Genomic DNA, 20,636 nt, shown 5'->3' with positions numbered 1-20,636 from the left:
CTGGAAAAGATGAGGAAAAAAAAACAAAAGGCAAAATAAGGAGTTAAGTTAGACAGTGCAACAAACAAAAAGGATAAATAAACTGCTGGTGGGACATGGCACAGACAAACTGTTCTGTGTGGCCTCAACTTTTAGATCGACAGGAACTTGATGTCATAACATGGTTCAGTTACAAAACATTATTCAAAAGTGGGCAAGGAGACCAAACAGTGTCTCAGAGGAAGTGTCTACATGTAACTGGTTTTCCATTTGACTGGACATCAACAGGCTAATTTCTGAATTCCTGAAGGTTTATATTTTTATGTCTATGGAAGGTGTGACACAGAAACAATTAACAGCTAGATGTGGAAAAAAAGAAAGGAAATAGAAAGCAGAAGAGAAATCAAGAGGAATTAATTTGAGTTAAACACATGGCATTCAAAGAAGACAGCCCTAATGAGGGGATGGAGAGGCTGCAGGAGAGATCTTGTGGACTTGGCTGGCCATGTAGGAGGTGGGGAGGGTGGGGTTCTCTCTGGGTATACATGATAGGCAGCCTCATTAGTGTTCAGTTCTGTCCAAGCAATACAACAGGCCAGCAGACTGGCTGCCAACGAGCAGTCCTCCTTTGCAGAAAGCATGATGTTTTTTTTTTTTGTTTTTTTTGATGGACAAGTCCACCTTTTCAGCGAGCACATGTTCCTCTCAGCAGGTGAGGCAAGGCTACGTTCTGCACTCTGAAACTACTGATGCGAGTGCAGATGGCACATGGCAGAGAGTGTGGCTACGGCCTCAGAAAATGTGAGAGACAAAACAAAGATGACCATATCAGGATGGAACAAAACAAATGAGATGGCTCTGTCAGCTGCTGAAGGCACTGGGGAGGCTGATGCTCCTCCTAATAGACAGCTCCATATTATCAGATGACATTTTCAAAGTGACTGGAGAGGGACAAAGCAGGAGAGAAAGGCAAAACAGAATGCATTCCTGAGGACAGACTTATAGCACGCTCACTGAGGAAGCGTCTGGCCCCAGAGAGCCCGTGCCTCTTGTCTGCAAGTCCAAGTCTTCATTGAAAAACCTTAAATCAAGGACGCAGTTTTCATTCTTAGTTCAAGGCGGCGACTAATTTTTATGTTTATAGGCATTCTTTAAGATTTATTTCTGAATAAATATGCTCATTAATCATTTTAATTATGTTACAGGATCCAGTTTAAGAGGGTGGAATGATCCTAATTCACAGCCAGTGGTTCTGAAGAACAAGCGTAGGGCTCCAATTCCTGTGTGAAAATGAGAAGATTTATTATTACATGATGATGCAATAAGGGGACGGCTTGGGAAGGTTTTAACCTTTCAATGCACAGATTACTAAAAGCCTCCAACAAGAGTCGGACAAGGATGATGAGGGGGTGGGCTCCACTCACTTAGAAAGATCTCTAATGGGGGAGAGTTGTTCCTCATCAGACAACCATCCAACCAGAGCAAATCTGTTTAGGGAAAGCAGAGCCATGGCTTTATACAGATTATGCTGTAGCACAACAGCTAAAGCAGATTTGTAAGACTTTAACTGCAATGATTTTAAGCATTTTTCCCCCTTTTTTTATGAGCAATAAAAATATGATCGTTGCTTGATATCTGGAGCAACAGCTTTGGCACAGATGTGGCCAATACATCACGCAAGAATCAGACAGAGATTAAGATGCACAGCAAACAAAGGATAAACAACGGATAAATACATGACATGAGAATCCCTTAGTACAAAAGGAAGCTTTCCTCAAACTACTTTTAAGTTTAAAAGAATTTCCTTGTTTGTTTGTAGAGGGCGAGGAGGGAAAAAAGGCAGTGGACAAGCCCCATCATAAAGTAATCATAATCAGTCACTTATTCAAGTATTACAAACAAAAGCATAAAGGGAGAAAGCAAAAAGCTGATGGTGAACAGGGGCTATGAACTGACTTTCCCTCTACTTCACTGTGTGCCAAAACAACATGCTGGCTGTTGTTTTCACCTTTGCAGGAAAACCCCCGACTTGTCATCTTAACTACTTCATCTTCTCCTGTCCTAACATGCCATCAGTGACAGGAGAGGCACAGGCCCAAAATGAACTGCAGGAAAGCTGCTTCTGTCTTGAAGCAACTAGTTGTCACCACTGCATATTTCCAGCAACTACAATTTCACTATTTTGCCAGCTAGCTACAACTTTAGATTAACCACCCAAGATGGCTGCTAAGTGGGTGGTGTAATTTTAATCAATCTTTCTACATTGTTCTCTACATTAGTACACCTAACATGCAGACATCAGAACTAAAATTAAGACCATCAGAAGGACTTTTATCTTTTGTAGCACTGTTCAACTCTACAGGAGCACCACTGTGAGTATAACTCTAACTCTCACAAAATCACACAGGAACTCTGCTCACACAAAAAAAAAATTAGCAGCACTGCTCGATTTAGTAAAAGTCAGAAGAAAAGAGAGGAAGCGACTCACCATCACCAAAGAAAGCTACTCCACGGCACCTGCGTTAGTATTCTTTTGGACAGTTTCCTGCTGGCAGTAGCAGCACCAGCAGCCCTAACAGCGCCTCCACCCTGAAAGAGGTTCACGCTCTGAGAGCAAGGGGTGGGCTGCATTTGGGTGCTAGGGCAGCGGGAGCAGCAAGAGAGGAGAAGAGGGAAGCACAGCTGCACACGGGAAGACAGGAATAGAAGAAGAAGAGGAGGAGGAGAATGGCAGCAGCCTTGGCAAGAGGAGAAGCAGCTCTGGAGTCAGGGCCTATAGGCTCAGTATGCCACTGACAGACAGGCTGACTCGTTCCTCTCCTGCTCTCAAACACTGCCATCTCAAAACAAAAACACCCACGCACTCCATCTCCGCTCTCCCCTGACCCCAGCTCGCTGGAGTTCTTTCCCCCCGCCTCCCTTTGCTTTCCCTCGCACTATACACAGCATACAGCCAATCCTCTTTGGCCTCTGCCAGCCAATCCAAGGCAAGCAGAGAAACTCCCGCCCATCAGTGCACACCCACACAATACACACACAAACAGAGGAGTGAGAGAGAGTAATGAGGAAACAGAGCGAGTTCAACAGAGAGACGAGATGAGCAGAGCGAATAAAAGCCAGGGGGAGGGGCAGAGCGTGATCACCCTGAAGACTGAGCAACAGGAAAAGAGCTACACAACATAAACTGGCTGAAAAATGAACCCAGTGCAACAATAACAATGTAGTGGGATGCATCAGGAGGATGGTACACCAATGGTGGAAAAAACCAAAAAAGTTGCAGGGAAAAAAAAACATGATTGTATAGATAAAACCCTCATTAACCACAGAAAACACAGGCCGAAGAACAGTGTTGTGATGCGCGCACACACACACGCATGCACGCACACACACGCACGCGCACACACACACACACACACACACACACACACACACACACACACACACACACACAGTATTTCCTCAGCCAGCAGTTTAGTGACAACAGCCCTCACCTTCTTCCTTTCCTCTCTTTTAACTCTGGTCGTGTCTCTCCTGCTGGTCACCATAAACATACTAAGCAAACACACCTTGTTTTTCCTGCTTCCTGTTGTGTAAGTGAGGGGAAAAAAAACCTGCTGAAAAATGTCAAGCTCAACCGAACACAGAGCAGAGGAAGGCAGTGGCAATCATACAGGCAGCCAGGGTTAACCCTCCAACATGCAAATCAAAATATCAACTTCTATAAAATGTATTCATTGGGCCAATACTCCTCCCCAAAGAAAAAAAAAAAAAAAAACACAACAACAAAAAAAAAAACCAAGGTTGAGTGGAGCTCCACCTACAGCAAACTGCACAGCTGAACACACAAATGTTTGAGTCATACATCAAACCAAGTCAAGTAATAGAAGTGTAACAGCTCCCCAGAAGACTATCCTGACCTAACATAACGAGACGCTGAGCCCTACCTATAAGCAAAGTTGCATTCAAGCAGTTGAATCAATCATGAAAGCTTGCTCTGAATAGACCTTAAGAGTTCAAAGCGTTTTCTCTGAAAAGTTACGAGACCGGGACAGATTTTTGTTTGTCTGAAATGTAGCAACAGGGGCACCCATTTTCTCTGGAGCTTCGTAGAGAGTGAATGCATGAGTGGGTGGAAGAATATGTAAGCAAGAGTATGTGTGTGCGGTGTGTCGGGTTGGAGGGGTGGTGGGTGGAAGGAGGAGGTAACGCCGTGCCTGAGAGAACACAGGGGGACTCCTCACGATCACTCAACAGTAGTCCTGAGCAGCTAGAGGCTCTGGCATTATGGCAGCATCTATAACAGGTTACATCTGATTCAGCCTTGATATAGGAATAATAATTTGCCCACAACAATGCCTGTATTACAAGGGCTATGCTACATCATCTGTGTCATTTAAGAGAATATGCTGTATGTATCTCCTGCACAATAGAAGGTTTTATTACAAGAACAAAGCAGTAAGATGAGCAGTGAGAGTCTGAGCCTTCTAAACAAGCAGGCTGGATTATAAACATAGTTGCCATTATTTAAAACATCAAATAGCTAAAGTGGTAAAGCAGTCCAAGGAAGAAACACTTCTGCCTCAGTATCACTGTACACTGTACCATGACATAATACAATATCTATTATATGTCTTCAAATATCAACCTCACTTCATCAACATCATTATGATTTTACTCTGTGATATTATTAGTTTATTCTTGGTATAAAAGGGAGCTGGCCCTCCAACAAAGTACTTGTGCTGACAACCACCATCAATAAATTATGCAACACACCCTCATGTGGATCATTTCTAAACAGCAGTATATAGGTTATTTAACACAGGTCCCAGTTAATGTAACCCAGCCAAAGCCAGCAGGAAAAGTAGGGCATCATGACCCACATTAGGGGGAACTCAGTATTCACCAACAGGCTCAGTGAGGTGCGTACTAATGTGACTGTTGTGTCTCCTTGACATCAAGGTGCTGTGCGTCATCAATATGTTTGATCCGACCAATGCACTGTATCAATTTGTGGCAGCTCTTGTGCACTCATGTGGTCAATCCGTCACTGAAGAAATTACTCAAACACAAACAACATATTTATCAAAAACCGACTGCATGAGTAGTTAGGATCAAATCCAGCTTTCAGCTGAGAGTGACACACCTGTATACAAGTTAGAGAAACAGGCCTGAAGCTGGTTCAAAAACTGTGCTGAACAATGACTTTCTATCCAACTAGGTTTGAAAAAACCTTGAGGAAGGCTTTTACCCACTGTTGCTGACAACATAAAGGGTTTAAATTATAATGTAATAGAATGTAATAATGTATTTACAACCCTGAACTCATAGACTCTATGAAAACAAGCATGTTTGATCCATTTTCTACAAAGGTTTGCATTGTCCTATGGTAGAGGAAGAGGGCTTGGTTTGCAGGGAACAGTAAAGCTCCAACAGTTGGCATATCAGGGTGGCAGGTTTGCCTCCAGAAGGGGCTCTGTGAGAACCCAGTGGGAGCCAGAGCGCTGCAGAGCTCTCCTCCAGCTCAGACCTGGCCCACATCACTTCTACAGTCTGTTACCAAAAGCATTCTGGAGTAAGAATTTGACTCTACAGCCTATATATCCAAAATAATGTGCATCAACAAAATATGCCCTGACAATCGACTGATATGAGGTGCTGATGTGATGTGACATTCTGCTTGTATTAGCTTCCCTGTAACAAAAGTGAGAGCACACAAAGAACAAATTAAAAAGCCAATTTCTGCACGCACTGAAAAGACATAATATTGGCTTCAAGTGGAAAGAAGTAAATAAACAAATACAAAACAGATGACAGATTCAGACAGTAATCTCCTCCACTGGAACCCAACAGAAGCAGAAGCCTTGTAATTCTGAGAGACAGATAATTCAACAAACTCACACTGTGCGATTCCATTATAGCAGAGCTTGCATCTAGAGATCCATATTTAAGACTGATTTTTGTGCATCCAATTGAATTATATGAATAATGTGTGTAAAGCGTAAACTGTAGTATGCCAATCATTCATGCAGAGAGATTAGTCACCACACTTCAGGTTCTTTGGCATTAGATGCTCCTCATGCCGTATGAATGATGATATATGAAACCAATCTTTATGATCATGAGACCACACAAAACAGTGTTTTAAAAACATTATTCTATGAGTGCTTCTGGGGCTGTGAAACAAGCATTTTGTATGTTTGCAATAATCAGATTCAATCCAAACCCTCTATTGGGTGTGCAATTATTCTACATCAGTGTAGTGATAGGCAGCCAGAGGTGACAGACAGTTTAAACAGAACTGGTAAACCAAGACGTGAACACATTCATCCAGCAACCTTAGCGTAGCCCAGATGATAATTTGGCTTCTGGAGTACCTTGCTAACTCATGTACTGACCTGACATCAGTGTTCAGAAAACAGACTGTGTTATGCAGGCTTCTGGCTGAAGTACAATAGCAACAATGTTTTTTTTCTGTTAAATAAGAGAATACATTTACATTACATTTACTCATTTGGCAGATGCTTTTATCCAAGCAAGTGAAGGACAATAGAGGGCTACAGTGCGGTGGGAAACATTGTAAGTATTAGGTACAACATCTATTTAATAAGTGCTGAGAGACTGCGTAAGGAAGTGTATCAAAAAGTGCATAGTAAGTGCCAATTAGACAAGTTATGGTTTTAGGAAAGGGTTTTCAAGAGATAATAGAAAACAGAGGGGGACGCCTCTCTCTGACAGTCTTGTGATAGCTACTGTAACCTTAGAACTGACCTGACCCAGAATTACTTTGCCCTTAAAAGTGAATATTTAAATATTTTGTGATGGGATATTAAGAAATCCAGTGTTTTGTCATTATTGCTAACTGAATCACTGTACTGATCGCAGCTCTACAATGAAAGAAGGTTTCAGCCATTTGAAACAGTAAAATATGTTCGGTTACATTATGAAACTGTGGTGGGACTAATTAGACTGTGGCAGAGGACGACAGTTGAGTGGGCGGTCCTTCAATGTGGCCAGGACACATTTGCCTTCACACTGCTAAAAGAATGTGGCTGCATAAAACCTCCAAATGTGGTCTCAGTGATTGGATCTCAAATATGTCCTCAATGTGTCTTGGGTGCGTTCACGCCTGTACTTAGGGCTGTCCACCTGAGATCAGATCACATGAGACGCATGTTAATCGCAGGTCTGAACAGGCCCTCAGAAACACAGGAGGCACTACAGCTAAGGGTTATTGGAACAGTGCATCTTTATTTGGCGCCTTTCTGAACTACAGACCTGAGATTTCAGCAAATAAATTATGATATGCTATAGTTTTTTTCTCTTTATTTGCTAGTGCTCTAAATGTACTGCACTGCCATTGCAATTTGGAGCATTGTTTAATAGATGCATGAATTTATTAAACTACAGGTAGGAATTTTCAATGAATTAATTCAGGCATGATTGAATTTTCACAAGCATGCCAATTCTCTCACACAGTACTCACACAGGTCTCACTCTGAGAAACATCAACAACCGTGTTTATGCTACGAGTCAGTCAAGTGAAATCTTTGTCTGTTACTTCTGCCTAAAGTAAAAAATGTTAATGAGATCTTAACAGTTATTGGTAGCACTATAACCAAATGCCAATAAATGCAGTAATAACAGGTGTCAGCTAAATGTATCAAGCAATGTGCTGACACAATGATATAGGCAGAGCAGGAAAAGGCATGCAGGTATGATAAACTCTGACTTACATTGAACAGGTTTGTCTTGTTTCTTTCACAGAAAAGTCCTTGTGCTGGCATGTGCTTCAGCTGTTGCCATGGGACACTGCTTCCTAGCAACACATCACGGGCCCACTGTAGGTTCTGTGTCAGGAAATAAATAAATAAATGAGAAAACCAACGTACATTTGTATATACATTTTTATATTATATACACAACACAACAGAGTTCCTTATGAGAAAATCCAGGGGACATCCCTCCTTCATCAAAATAGACTGACAGAAATGTTAAACAGATGCTGTATTTAATTAAAAAAAAATTAAAAAAAAGGAGAAAATTATGCTCATTGGCAATCAGGAAAATGCAGACCGCTTTTCACAGCTTGATGACTCACAAATCCGCGTCTACACAAGTACCCTGAGTACCAGATATCAAGCAAACGCCACTTCATGTTATCTTTTACAATCCCACTAGTCTATAGCATGAAATTACAGGCTCTCTCTCCTTCCATGTCTGGAGCTGGGATAAAGATGGCCAGTCAACGTGAGTGGGGCCGTTTTCCTGAGAACAAAAGGGACACAGAAGCTTTTAACACTGGATGTGTCAGGTTATGAGGAAGCAGCCACTGTCAACAGGATCACATCAAGTGACTGTGTCATGAAGTCACTGCCAGAGTGCATTCGCTTTCATCCAGGCAGGCTGCTGAAAACAACACTGGAGGCAAAAACGGAGGGAAACCATACCAACTCTGTAAGCCTCAATCAAAAGTTATTCTGCATTTAACTGAGTCTCAGGGAAATTATATTTCTTGAACTGGAAATTTTCACACGTGTGACTGCTGATGGAATATAATATAGCATAAAGAAAATTAGGACGACACTATCACTGGGAGCCATAAAACCCATGATGCTGCACAGACAGAGAGCTAGGACTTTTCATGCCCAATTCACCCTTAATGAGTAGAATAGAAACAAAGGCTAAATTTAAAAGGTTCGACAAACAGAGTGCTGACAGAAGGATGCCACCACAGTAAAGCTCAACACAACCTCCCTCTGCCAAACTGGCTGAGAGAGCACTGTGCTACCACCCACACACACCTCTGCCCACAGAGCCTTATAGCCAACACAAGCTGTTTCAGCAACTCGTGCATCACTGCAGAGCTCACAAGAAAATCCAAGAGAGAAATACGTAATGGCCATCGCAGCTCGATGTGCTTGTCACCAAAATAGTCAATGCAAAAGGTCCATGCGACTCCTGAGGAAATTACAGGGAATTTTCAGTAAGACTCATCTTCTGTAAAAGTCACCATTAATGGCAGGGGATACTGATTATAGGTGTACGGCTTGGGTTTAATGGATGACTTGACCTTTGAAATGCAATGAGAATGGACTAGAACCATCAGTTACCAGGGGTGGACTGACCTGATGTGTCTTGCTGTTGCTGTAGAAGAAGGCCAAGCGATAGAGACTCTTGTAATGCTGAGGGAAGCGGCTGAGGCAGAGGAAGAGAGCACGGATGCACATTTCCACCAGCATCCGCCTCTGGTCGCCACGATCTGCAGGCAGGGCCTTGGGCACCTCGATCACCTCGGCGGGGGGCTCTGGCTTCCGCTTTCCCTCACTGGCTGGGGTTTGAGGAGCGGCTTGTTGAGAGGGGGCTGGCTTTGGAGGCGTGGCTGGGACAGGAAGAGGTTGAGGACAAGGGTCTGCAGATACTTTGGGAGCTGAAGCCTCGGGAAGGGTCACCACCACAGCTTCTACTACTTCCTGTATGATTTTCTCTTCAGTCTGGATGCCAGTATGCTCTCCATGTGATGCTGAAGTTAGATTTAAATTTCAGACTTTAGGACTTGGAAAAGACAGACGTTTTCAAATATCAACATAACTGTAGCTACAATATCTGGAGCTTCTGCATTACATGGTTTTTACATTACAGCTACAGAATGGTTCTGACCAATGGAGGTGCAGAAGCTGTTGTACAGTTGCAAGCTCAGGCAGATCATGTGTGAGGACTGAAATAGAAGCACTTAGATACAGATACAGATGCATACAGATGTGGTGGAGAGCAGAGAGATAGAATGTAGGAATATTTTATGAAGTCTTTATGGACGTACTTTTTTCTGCTGTGAAACTTGGTTGCTGATGGAAACTATTATAATCTGAATATATAATAATAATAACAATATGAATTTAAACTGTCTGCTTTTTTAAAAAATCCTGTCATGGAGATCTGGACTCAGTGTTCACCTTGTCTGGTTGCTTAATGCAATGATTACATTCAGCACAAACAATGAAATGGTGTAGCTCACTACAGTCAGAATACGTTCCGTTAGTTGTACCTGTATCCTCAGATGCTTGCTGCCCATCCTTCACAGGGGTTGTACTCTCTGATGATAATGAACTGACTTTCTCAGAGGCAGGTTTGTGGTTGCTGTCTTGTGAGCTGGTGGGATCTGTGAAGGCATCCTGGGTGGAGTTGGAGTCAGAGAGCATCACCACCTCACTGTCCTGACTGCGCTCTGCCAAAACAAAAAACAACATGCGTCATGCAGCCAATTGCATGGTTACAGACAGAGTCAAATAACTTTAGCCTTTGGAATATCATGGATAAATACACATATAACCTTTCTTGCCAAAAAGTTGTGTTTGCATGACTCTTTTTAAAAAAAAAAAAAAAAGCATTAAATTGAAATTTCAAGTGGGACCATCCAAATCCATTAATGGGTAAATTTTAACCAATTACCCAGGATGTGTAACAGCACACTGTGTAGGCCTTTTTCTAGCTGTTGGTTGTTGCCTTGCAATTCCTAGTTGTAATATATATATATATATATATATATATATATATATATATATGTGTGTATGTGGGTGTGTGGGTGTAGGGGAGGTAATAAAAGATAATTATGAGACAAAAATAGGTCATGAGCCATAAATCCTTAATAGTGCATTACTAATGACTCATTGTTATAAAGGCAATACAGTTTGTTTTTGTAAGTGGTCCAAAACCAAAATGGCAGCATTCCTCTTAAATGCCATGTTGGGCAGAGTCAGCAAAAAATAAATAGTCCTTGGCAGGGAACTGTAAATAAAAGAATCAAGAGGGCAACAAGCTTTTGTTATTCCAGAGAATAATGCACACATAGGAGTTTTCAAAAAAAAAAAAAAAAAAATTCACAATCATAAGTTAACGGTACAGGTACTAAAGGTACTGTGGTACTGTAAGATTTGTGTGAACTGACAACTGTGTATTCAGTGCGTCCTACGAGAATACACTTCATTTTGGATTAAAAACATAGCCTCTTAAAGAGTTTGGTGGGTTTGAAGATCAGTACCATTCAGGGAAGCCAGCCACATTGGAGACCTGGGCAGGCAGTAATCATGGTCAAACTCTGGTGAGGCTGTTGGAGATATGGGGAGCTGGTTTTAAAATATAATCAAGCAAAACTGCACCTCCAAACTTGTTGAAAAATAATCTGCAATTGCCTTCAAAAATCATTGACTTTCCTTGACAAAGGAGAAAAGATTTGATGCCACTCCCTTGAAATTGTAGAGCCTGATTCAGACACATATTTATTTCCGTGAAAACACATAAAATGTGCAGTGCAATTGTTTTGATATCATTTCAGTGGTTTTTCATTGTTCAATTTTTCCCAAGATCAACATTTCCCTCTGAAGCCTAAGAGAACATTGTCTGTGATATGATCAATGAATAAAACCCAGTAGCTGCTACTTCAGCAAAGACACTTTCAGTTGTGTTTATATCCCTTGCTACTGTTACTTTGCCCAATGACTGATCTCCCATTTAACTGCCAATAGAGAAGCAACATAAAGAAACTGCATGGTAAAAATCTAGAGAGAGTACTTCTAAGTTGTAGATGATGAACAGGAGAATCTTCCCTGATAGAGATTCAATAAATGCATGTCTGAATCTGGCCCTACAGTCTTACCACCTCGATGTGCTGTCAGCAGGACTCAAGCCAGAGAGATTGGACACCTGCAAGCAAACATGTGCATGGTGGGGTATTTTCTGACTTCAGTCTCAGTTGTACGGCAATAATAGGCCAGCCACATTCTTCTTGATTTGGCATTTTCTCACTAATTGGCTATAATTGGAAATTATAGCCAATTAGTGGAAAACAGCAAACACATGATTCAGACGAGATTTTGAAATATCTCCAGTTTGACTTTTTTGTCAAAATTAAGCCCACACCAAACTCAAATAAAATGCGACCACATGATACACCAGACAATTTAGTGGATTGTGATAAAGGACTGACTTTGTCCAGTCGTGAACACATTCACCCCATTTGAACTACATGCATATACATGGCAAAGCAGGTGGTAAAAGCAAGCAGGCAAAGAGGTAGCAGGCAGGTAGGTAGGTAGGTAGGTAGGTAGGAAGGAATCTGGAAAGGGTGACAAAACTGGCAACATGGGCAATATGGCTGCGTTATTTGCACAGTCAAGCTAAACATGACACATGGGGAGGGTGAACAGATGGCCCTGTTTTTGTTATATGGAGATAATGGCCAGGGCAGTTTTCTCCAAACTCCATTATGGCTTCTGTTTCCCTGCACAAAGTTACAGCGAATGAAATTTTAATTTCCTGAAATTTATATCCAGGCTGCTTTAACTTTGCATATATTCAGTAAATGTCTAAGTATGTGAAGACTTTTTTTTGGTTAACTCTGACACAGTAAAACTTTCTCAGGTATACTAAAGCATCTTCTCAGAAACTTAAACAAAGACACTTTTGACTGTACAAGAGCTTAAATAAAAGACAGTTAATGTGCATGAATCAGCAAGCACAGCTATAAAGTTCAGTGTACACACTGTGCTGGATGTACACTGTGCTAGATGTGCTGAAAACAATAATGTACATCCAGCACATTATTTCCCACAGCTATCAAGTCTGTTTTTCAAAACCAATGTGATGAGAAAAATACACAACTCAACTCCACCACACACTTCAATGGACTTGTAATTCACAAAAGACTTTAAAACTTAAACATCTCATCCAATTGGATGAATTTTAACTTCTAATTTTGAATCTTTTTAGAGATGTCTGGGATTGTTTGTGATGCTGTCTGTAATATATGTGCTTGTGTGTGGCCAGAGGTTTGTTCTTTGTCTTATCTCTGTTCTCTTTTCTTATGCCACACTCAGTGGTCTCTTCTTTTTACTTAAATAAAAGGTTAGTGTAATAACGAAGGTGCTTGCTGATAAATTTGTAACCAGTATAACCAACACTTGGTTATCTCTGGAAAAGCACTCCTGATTAGCACCTGGGATCTCTGACAATGCAAACCACTCTGTTTAACCCCCTGAACACTAAACACAGTGAGGCAACAATCATTTGCAGCTTTTTTTTGGTGTGATACCAACAACATCTGATTAAGGCTAAAAACCACAAAAGCTTACAATTATGCACAGATGTCTCCATGAGGTTATAAGCTTCAGGAAGTTACAATAAAGCAACGACTGTAACATATTAGGAGAGGCAAGATGATTGGTAAGGAAAGAAAATAAGACCAGCAACAAAGCAGCGACTAGAAATGGATGTTATTCCAGCACACATACACATACATACACGCACAGGCCTCAATGCACTCTGCAAAACTCAATCTTCAAATCTATTAGTTTCAACACTGCTGTTTTGTCAGGCATAGTAAATTAGTCAAATAATCAGTAGCCATATTGCCCATTTCACCACATCACAATCACCCAGTGCATGGGGATCATTGTAACTGAAACCGAAGCCATTAAGCATGGTGATTAGCAATCTGAGCACTCCCCAGTGGGCTTCCTGTCCCAGTGCAGAAAGGTCAAAGAGCCCAACCCCAGAGACAGTGTCTAGGACTGGGACTATACCATCAGCCTGCTGCTCTTCGTGCCGCTGCTGCTGCCACTGCTGCCGTCGTAGTGTTTTGCGTTTGGCGTAATCGTGGTCAAATGGCGTGGCCACGTAAGGAGGGGATGTCAGACCTGGGGTGGCAGCTGATGGAAGGGATGAGCTGAGCACGTTCCCTATGCAAACTGACGAGCAATTAAAGTCTTCATCCATCATGGAGGGTGGTTTCTCTCTGCAGCGAACCAGGAACAATGTTGACAATCAATGTACAGCCATAAAATCAAATGCTTTTTCTAACTCTTGCCACATTATGTTTATAAAGCTTACTTTTCATGGGACCTTGGCATGCTTGGCATGCTCTTCTCTTCACCCCTCGCAAACGGCCCAGTAGCTGCCTCAACCAGCAAATTGAACAACTGCTCATGTTCCAGATCAGGCTCAACAGCCTCTAGTAGTTTTAGGATGGTGGCACTCAAACGGAAGTGTAGCTGGAAGAAAGAAGAAGAAAAAAAAGTTTAATGGTCTGCAGGTTTTGTGAACAATGCCTATAAGTGTGAAAGCTTTCAGTCAGTTATCTTTATATTACACTGCATCCATGTGACAAGACATATAGCAGCTAGATGTCTCTAGCTAGACTCATTTGAACTAGCAGCTACAGGCAGTTTACCTCCAGGGCTTCCATGGCCAGGTCAGGAGGATTATGGTAATGGATTTTCCGAGGGTATCTGGCAGCTTCTTCATGCAGATAGTGTGCTGCCTATAAATACAAAGAGGAGGGAGTCATCACTTCAACACCATCAGCTACCATCTATAAATCAGCTCCTAAACTAGTAAAATGGAAGGAGGGAGTGCGATAAGAATTAGACAGCTATGTATGCTGTCATGAGGGTTCACTACGTTCATACTGCCCCCCATGACACAGTGTTTTATACAGGTTCATCTGCCTCTGCTGATCTAATCAGAGCTACAGAGCATTCACTAACTCCATACATCGTTCTTCTCCCTAGGAAAAAAACATCTTGTGAGGGCGGAAGGGCAGTGATCTTTCTGCAGGCAGATTATGAAACGACTCCACGGAGAGCAAGAAAAATATCTGCAATCAACTTCAGGATTATTACAATGATTTTTTCAACTAAGGTTTTATTTCCCTGGTTTTCATCATGACAAACATTTTAAATTTTTCCTTTGTTACTTCTACAGATTTTTGTCCTTCACACTAATCCAGTTTTATAAGGGAAAATCTTAACATAATTTAAAAGGGTGGCGTGCACAAAGCATATGCACTGCTTGCTTAATAAAGACTTCAACTGTAAGGACATGGATTCATTTGAAAATAACAGACTCAGTGTGCAGGTCACATTGCATTATGTGTGTTATTGTGCTAGATATGTGTTGTAAATCACCTTTTAAATTTGAACCCTGTATTTCTGTATTTGCCCTGGGAAAAAAACAGTACACACTTTAATTTTCTAATCCGTTATTAGTAAGTGACACATTTTACCTGCTGCCAGAGTAAACAAACACCTCAACACCAAAGTTCACTATCAAACATAAATCACTGACTGAATTCCTTGGATAAATGTGTAGCCTGAAGTCTCCACAGCTGTTTACCTTTTTGTAAAGCTGCAGATATTCCACTGGAGGCTGTTTGCGTTTTTCTGCTATTTTCCCCAGCATGTAGTGAATGAGCCACTCTTCCTCATCACTGTCACCCTCACAACGGGAAGCACCCTGGAAACACTGGAATGCTGTCTCCAACATGGAGTCTCTCCTTTCTTCCATCTGAAACCACACACACAGTGGAGCCTTATTGAGTAATTTAGCTCAAGGCGACAGAACAATTTACTCTACGACAATTTTCACATAAGTAACAAGCAAAAGAAGCAGGATGTGACATCGGTTTAGCTCACGCATGAAAGATATGACATTAAAGCAAAGTTAACATAAACTGACAGAGAATAATGATGAGCAACAAGAAGGTTCTCCTCACCTGTTTAACCACCTCTGGGGGGAGCTCACTGCGCCACTGCTTGAGCTGCCGTGAGGCAAATGAATGCAGGGCATATGATATGGTACCATACTCGATCCACAGAGAGAGGTTGGAGCTGTCTATCTCCAGGGCCCTCTTAAAACAGTTAAGCACCGCCTGGGAGTGTTTCCATATGGGAACATCACTTTTCAGCTCGTTGGAGTTGAGCTTGTCCTGGATACGGCTGGCCCTAGCTAAAGCCATACCTGCCCAGGAGTCAAACCTGAGGAAAGACACACACTCCTAGTGAAGTCACTGCATTCAATGTACTAAATGTGAACAAACCCTACACATGGACATTTATTTGCTAACATTCATAACATAAATAGTTAAATTTTAACTTCAAAAATTAATTAAAGAAAAGGATTCTGCTACACGAGTTACCTGTTGGGACACACACAGATGTCATGCATATAGAACTTGATGGCTTTAGACTGCTCCTTGTTCTTGAAATGGTAATCAGCCAGCAGGTAGTAGATCTCGTTAATGATTGCAGGTGCAGGAGCACTACCCTCAGGAAGGCATGGGGCCTTCAAGAAATAAAAAGTCAACATTTCTCTAACAGTAATGATTCTCACTTCAAACTTGCAAATGAAGTTAAAAGGCAAAGCAAGACTTAAAAAAAAAACTCCACTGAAACGAGGACACTGTTTAGCATGTGTGACTCACTGGAAGCCGCACATGCAGTGTGTGCCCACTGACTGACCTTTTCTGTCATGCCCTCGATGTAGGCTGCCACTTCATCCATGGTGAGGACGGGAGTGTCACTTGAGGGGGCGATGCCAGCAAACCTCCTGAGCAGATTAGCCAACTCTGCAGACACTGTGCTTGTCTTATAGCTGTCAAACTCAGGCAGTGACTTTGGTTTGAAATACTGGAACATGAAGAGGGCCTCACTCCACAACAGCTCAACCTGCAAAACACAGATTACGTCCACAGGAAACATGAGTGTCAGAGTGTATTGTGTTACAGCTGTAACACACAGCGCCACAGCAAATTAGTGGGAACAAGGTCTCCTGAGGACTCCTCTCTTGCAGTGTGGCATTGCATAATTACAGTCAGACTGCCGGTCACCTAAATGTATTGATGCACAGTTATGGGGATGACACCCACCTGGTGGCCGGACACGTGTATTACAAAAATATAAGACACCATGGGCTGTAGCCACAAAGCTCCAGCAAAAGTTCACATGATATTTTCAGAGTTAGGAAACTGTCTCTGATTTTCTTTTTTTAAAATTCACATCAAATCTAGGCATTCACAAAGAATCCATGCTGTCAAAATAGCTCCTAAAGTAAACAAATGCTAGATTAACAATTTTTTTGTATGTCGGGAATTTCTGAGCAGAAAAGAAAAGGCTCTAAAAAGGTAGAGACAGAAGAGTCCAACAAATATTGAATAAAAGCGAGACAGTAAATTACCGCAGAGCAGAGGTTTGTGGGAATGTTGTTTGTGGTTTATCTAAACATGTTCATATTTCTCACTCAGTAAATTAATGCTATTATGCCATTAATGCTATTTCACGGCCTTCATTTATTTCAATGACACCAGACATGTGTACCTTGTAAGCCAACAAAACAACACTAATGGATAAAGCAGACTTCCTCTGTGATGTGAGGGTCAGTGAGGGAACATGTTTGCATCATCAACAGTCTGCTGCTGTTCAAACACTATTTATGTAGGTTTGCCACTACCTGTGAGAAATCATAATCATAATCATAATCATAATCAAGCAGTCAAAGCCTTGAACCATTTTCACCACTTCTTCACTGTTTCATTCACTGTTTACATTTTTAATCAAATAATATATTGGTTAAAAATAGGTCAAGCAAGATTAGCTGAGATCAACATTTGTTAATTAATTTTGATTGAGCCGCTTCAAGTTCATGCAACAAATTATAATTAACTAAATTAACAACATGACATGGCAGACTTCTAGAAGCATCTGAGTGTTTGACCTGTGGAGACGAGTGGTCCTCAAGGTAGCGGGCTTTGCTCTTCTTACTGGGGTACGCATACAGGCAGAAGAAGCACTGTTCCAATGCCATCTCCAATTCCTCTTTGTAAGGATGAGCCTCATTGCTGGAAGAGGCTGCAAACTCTTTTTCCAGAACTCGAACCTGCAGAAAAACATTAAAATGAAGCTCAGTCAAACTGTTCAAATAGTCTACACAAACTGATTTAGTCACACTAAGATGAAGAAATATATGCTGCTTTATGTAACTAGAATAATTACTTTAATCATTTAATTTCTTCTTGAATTAAAAAGGGCATGTATGCAAACTGTACATTCACATATCATCTTCATAGAGAGAAGACTATCAACAAACTTACAAAGAACTTGAGGAGTGCACCGTCTGAGCTGCAGCACAAGGAGCGACGGCCGAGATACTCATGGGCCGTGTTGAGGAGCATCAGGGAGGAGGGCAGCATGGGAGTGTCTGAGTCATCTGAAATTGAGACTTGATATGGTCACTCACTGTAACAGCTACCATGGCATGAACACCAAGGAAAAACCAAAGGCATGAAAACAAGATGTCAACAAACCTTCATCATCCCCTACAGACATATGCTGTCGAAGCATACAGTCAAAAGCAGCCTCTTCATGTTTGATAATGCGATACAGGATGATCCACGGCAGGACCGAGAAGAAATAAGGCTCCTTGGGATCGTCGGAAATGGCCATGCTAAGATCAATCAGCTGAAAACACAACATCAACAACACAAAGGCTTATGAGCTTCTTATTATAGTATCACTTAAAACTTTAGGAAAGCTTTGTCTTTAGCTCTCTCCTAACCTGAATTAAGTTGTTTGCCAGTCGAGCCATACTAGAGAAGTGGGGGACATTGCTCAGAAGCTCAGAGTCTTTGGTGAAGCAAACCTCGATGCCATCTAGTAATGTTCCAATGGTGCTGACCCACTCTTCTTTACTAGGGGGAGAGCTGTTTGAAGCTGAGTTGAGCTGCTGCAGGGCTTCGTTCAGAGCCAGCTCGCTGCACTCCAAACACTGCTGGTAGTCCTGCAGCTTCAACAGCGAGTTCTAGGACAGAGACATTTAATTCAGAGGATGAGAAGTGTCAACCACTGCGCATTTCAAAAGAGGTTCGATCAATATTATTGTAGCATATCTAACCTGCAGTAGCATTAGCTGAGCAGGCCGCTCTGGTGCTGAGCTCACAAACTCCAAGGGTTTACTCCTGCTGCCATAATTAAGAGTGGGCTGCAGCAGACGCACAACAGACTCAAAGTCTGCAGACTCAAAGAGTCGCTGGATCTCCTCCAAAGACTGACAACGTTCCAGAGACTTCAGCCTTTTGTCGACCTGTCAAAGGGGACAGAAGACACCATAAATGAAACCCTTCAATTAAAACAGTTAGAAGCCCTCAAGGGATTTGCTAAAAGTAATTTACCATTATAAAAAAATATAAAAAAGAACTATTTTGCTTCTCAGTGTATGACACATTCTTCAATGGTATAGTGTGGTATAGTATGGACCAGAAACTTTTTCTTGTCATAACTCATGAAAACACTGACCTCCTCCACAGAGATTGCTGCATCTACACGTAGGTTTGGCAGATTGATGGTGTAAGGTTTCCCTTCAGGAGACTTTGGTTTGCTCTGCAACAGGCCTATACAGACATCATAGCTCTCCAGTGCCAACTCCATATCTCCCTGACAAAAGACAAGAAGGACAGACTTACAAGTCACATCTGGGTGAGAAGAGAGGCGAGGGCGAAAAAGTTAATGAAAAAAAAAAAAAACAAGATCCTACCTGTAGTGCCAAGAATCGTGCCTTGAGCCAGTAGACTCGCACCATGACATCCAACCAGTCATCATCAAACAGGTCTCTTTGGGATGAACCTAAGGCCAGGAGTAATAAATCACCCTGGAAGTGCTGCCCAGGGAATTCTGAATCAGCTGTGTCATTGCTGGGACCAACACTGCTTCTTCTTGGAGACACTAGACAGGGAAAAAGATATTGTAACAAGCCACGTGTAAACATGCTGCTCCACACATGTGACCTACTAATATTTAACAAATCCTGTGCGTCATCGTGTTTAGAACTGTGATTGCAGTCCCACATTTAGGCCACTCAGTCAATTTTATTTTAAATACAAAAAAGCAACAGTGACATTTAAGACATTAAGGTAAGATGTTGTTAGTGTTACTTGTGATATGACATATGACAAATGGACAATGGTGCAGCTCCTGTAGGTTCCATAATGTTTTTTCAAAATACTGCAGCACAGTACTGTAATGCATCACTCAACCCAGCTTTGTCAAAATCCATTCAGGAACAATGTGGGTTGGCTCACTGGTACTGTGGTGTTTAGCTCAGTGGGTAGAGCACCCACCCCATGTGTTGAGGCTATAGTCCTCACTGCAGGTGGCCCTGGTTCGAATGCCGCTCCGAGTGGCCCTATCCCCCTTTCTGTAAGTCGCTTTGGATAAAAGCGTCTGCTAAATGACTAAAATAAATGAAATACTTACCTGTCTTCCCTTTTTTGTGTAACCATTGCTCCAACTGCAACTCCATACACACTAAGCTCATTGTCAGCATTTCCTGTACATATAGCAGATAAAAACACTTATTAGAGGTCAGTGGGGCCAATTTTGATCAAAAACTATAGTTATGAAAATTTAAACATCTACTAGATCCAGAGTGACCCTAGTAATGTCAGAACATCTGGCACAACACCAACGTTTTAATTTGAACACAAACCAAAAACAATCTTTAAGATGCATATACAACATAGATTTGATTCGATAGATTACATATCACACTAAAATTAGCCTATTAAAATAATGATAGTGAAGGAATTTTCCATCAACAACAACAACAACAACAACAACAACAACAACAACAACAACAACAACAACAAGAAGAAGAAGAAGAAGAAGAAGAAGAAGAAGAAGAAGAAGAAGAAGAAGAAGAAGAAGAAGAAGAAGAAGAAGAAGAAGAAGAAATGTAAGCACTTTGTAGAAAAAACAACAAAAGCACACATAACATTTGAATTAAAGCATTAAAACTAAATTGAAAACATGAGTGCTCAAAGATAAAAGACAACTTCA

The 20,636-nt window shown here is 41.5% G+C and overlaps 1 protein-coding gene and 1 long non-coding RNA gene across 6 annotated transcripts in view; both read right to left on the bottom strand.

Moving 5' to 3' along the window:
• The window catches only part of cabin1 (calcineurin binding protein 1), a 37,719-nt gene that overhangs the window by 12,868 nt on the left and 4,215 nt on the right, over positions 1 to 20,636 (bottom strand). For 2 of the 5 annotated variants that reach the window (XM_071482257.1, XM_071482258.1), the window contains exons 13-31: positions 20,055 to 20,127; positions 19,336 to 19,523; positions 19,098 to 19,235; positions 18,697 to 18,885; positions 18,361 to 18,603; positions 18,110 to 18,263; positions 17,897 to 18,012; positions 17,521 to 17,682; positions 16,269 to 16,475; positions 15,947 to 16,092; positions 15,524 to 15,785; positions 15,145 to 15,315; positions 14,201 to 14,290; positions 13,861 to 14,021; positions 13,554 to 13,765; positions 11,015 to 11,080; positions 10,022 to 10,201; positions 9,105 to 9,499; positions 7,713 to 7,826 (exon numbers count right to left, since the gene is read on the bottom strand). In XM_071482257.1, coding sequence (XP_071338358.1) covers positions 7,713 to 7,826; positions 9,105 to 9,499; positions 10,022 to 10,201; positions 11,015 to 11,080; positions 13,554 to 13,765; positions 13,861 to 14,021; positions 14,201 to 14,290; positions 15,145 to 15,315; positions 15,524 to 15,785; positions 15,947 to 16,092; positions 16,269 to 16,475; positions 17,521 to 17,682; positions 17,897 to 18,012; positions 18,110 to 18,263; positions 18,361 to 18,603; positions 18,697 to 18,885; positions 19,098 to 19,235; positions 19,336 to 19,523; positions 20,055 to 20,127 — 3,267 coding nt within the window. The remainder of the gene's footprint in view (positions 1 to 7,712; positions 7,827 to 9,104; positions 9,500 to 10,021; positions 10,202 to 11,014; positions 11,081 to 13,553; positions 13,766 to 13,860; positions 14,022 to 14,200; positions 14,291 to 15,144; positions 15,316 to 15,523; positions 15,786 to 15,946; positions 16,093 to 16,268; positions 16,476 to 17,520; positions 17,683 to 17,896; positions 18,013 to 18,109; positions 18,264 to 18,360; positions 18,604 to 18,696; positions 18,886 to 19,097; positions 19,236 to 19,335; positions 19,524 to 20,054; positions 20,128 to 20,636) is intronic. The other 3 variants (XM_071482260.1, XM_071482259.1, XM_071482261.1) reach the window with 3 other exon arrangements.
• LOC139623768 (uncharacterized) lies at positions 7 to 3,439 on the bottom strand. Its single transcript, XR_011691588.1, has 3 exons — positions 2,468 to 3,439; positions 1,404 to 1,466; positions 7 to 1,259 (listed from the first exon to the last, which is right to left on the bottom strand). It is a non-coding gene; the product is annotated as an uncharacterized lncRNA (long non-coding RNA).

The sequence above is a fragment of the Trachinotus anak genome, unplaced genomic scaffold (assembly GCF_046630095.1).
Source record: "Trachinotus anak isolate AG129_WGS33_773 ecotype Australia unplaced genomic scaffold, CSIRO_AGI_Tana_v1 ptg000008l, whole genome shotgun sequence".
Lineage (NCBI taxonomy): Eukaryota > Metazoa > Chordata > Actinopteri > Carangiformes > Carangidae > Trachinotus > Trachinotus anak.
Note: the sequence above shows the minus strand (reverse complement) of the source record. Positions and strands in the feature narration are given on the sequence as shown.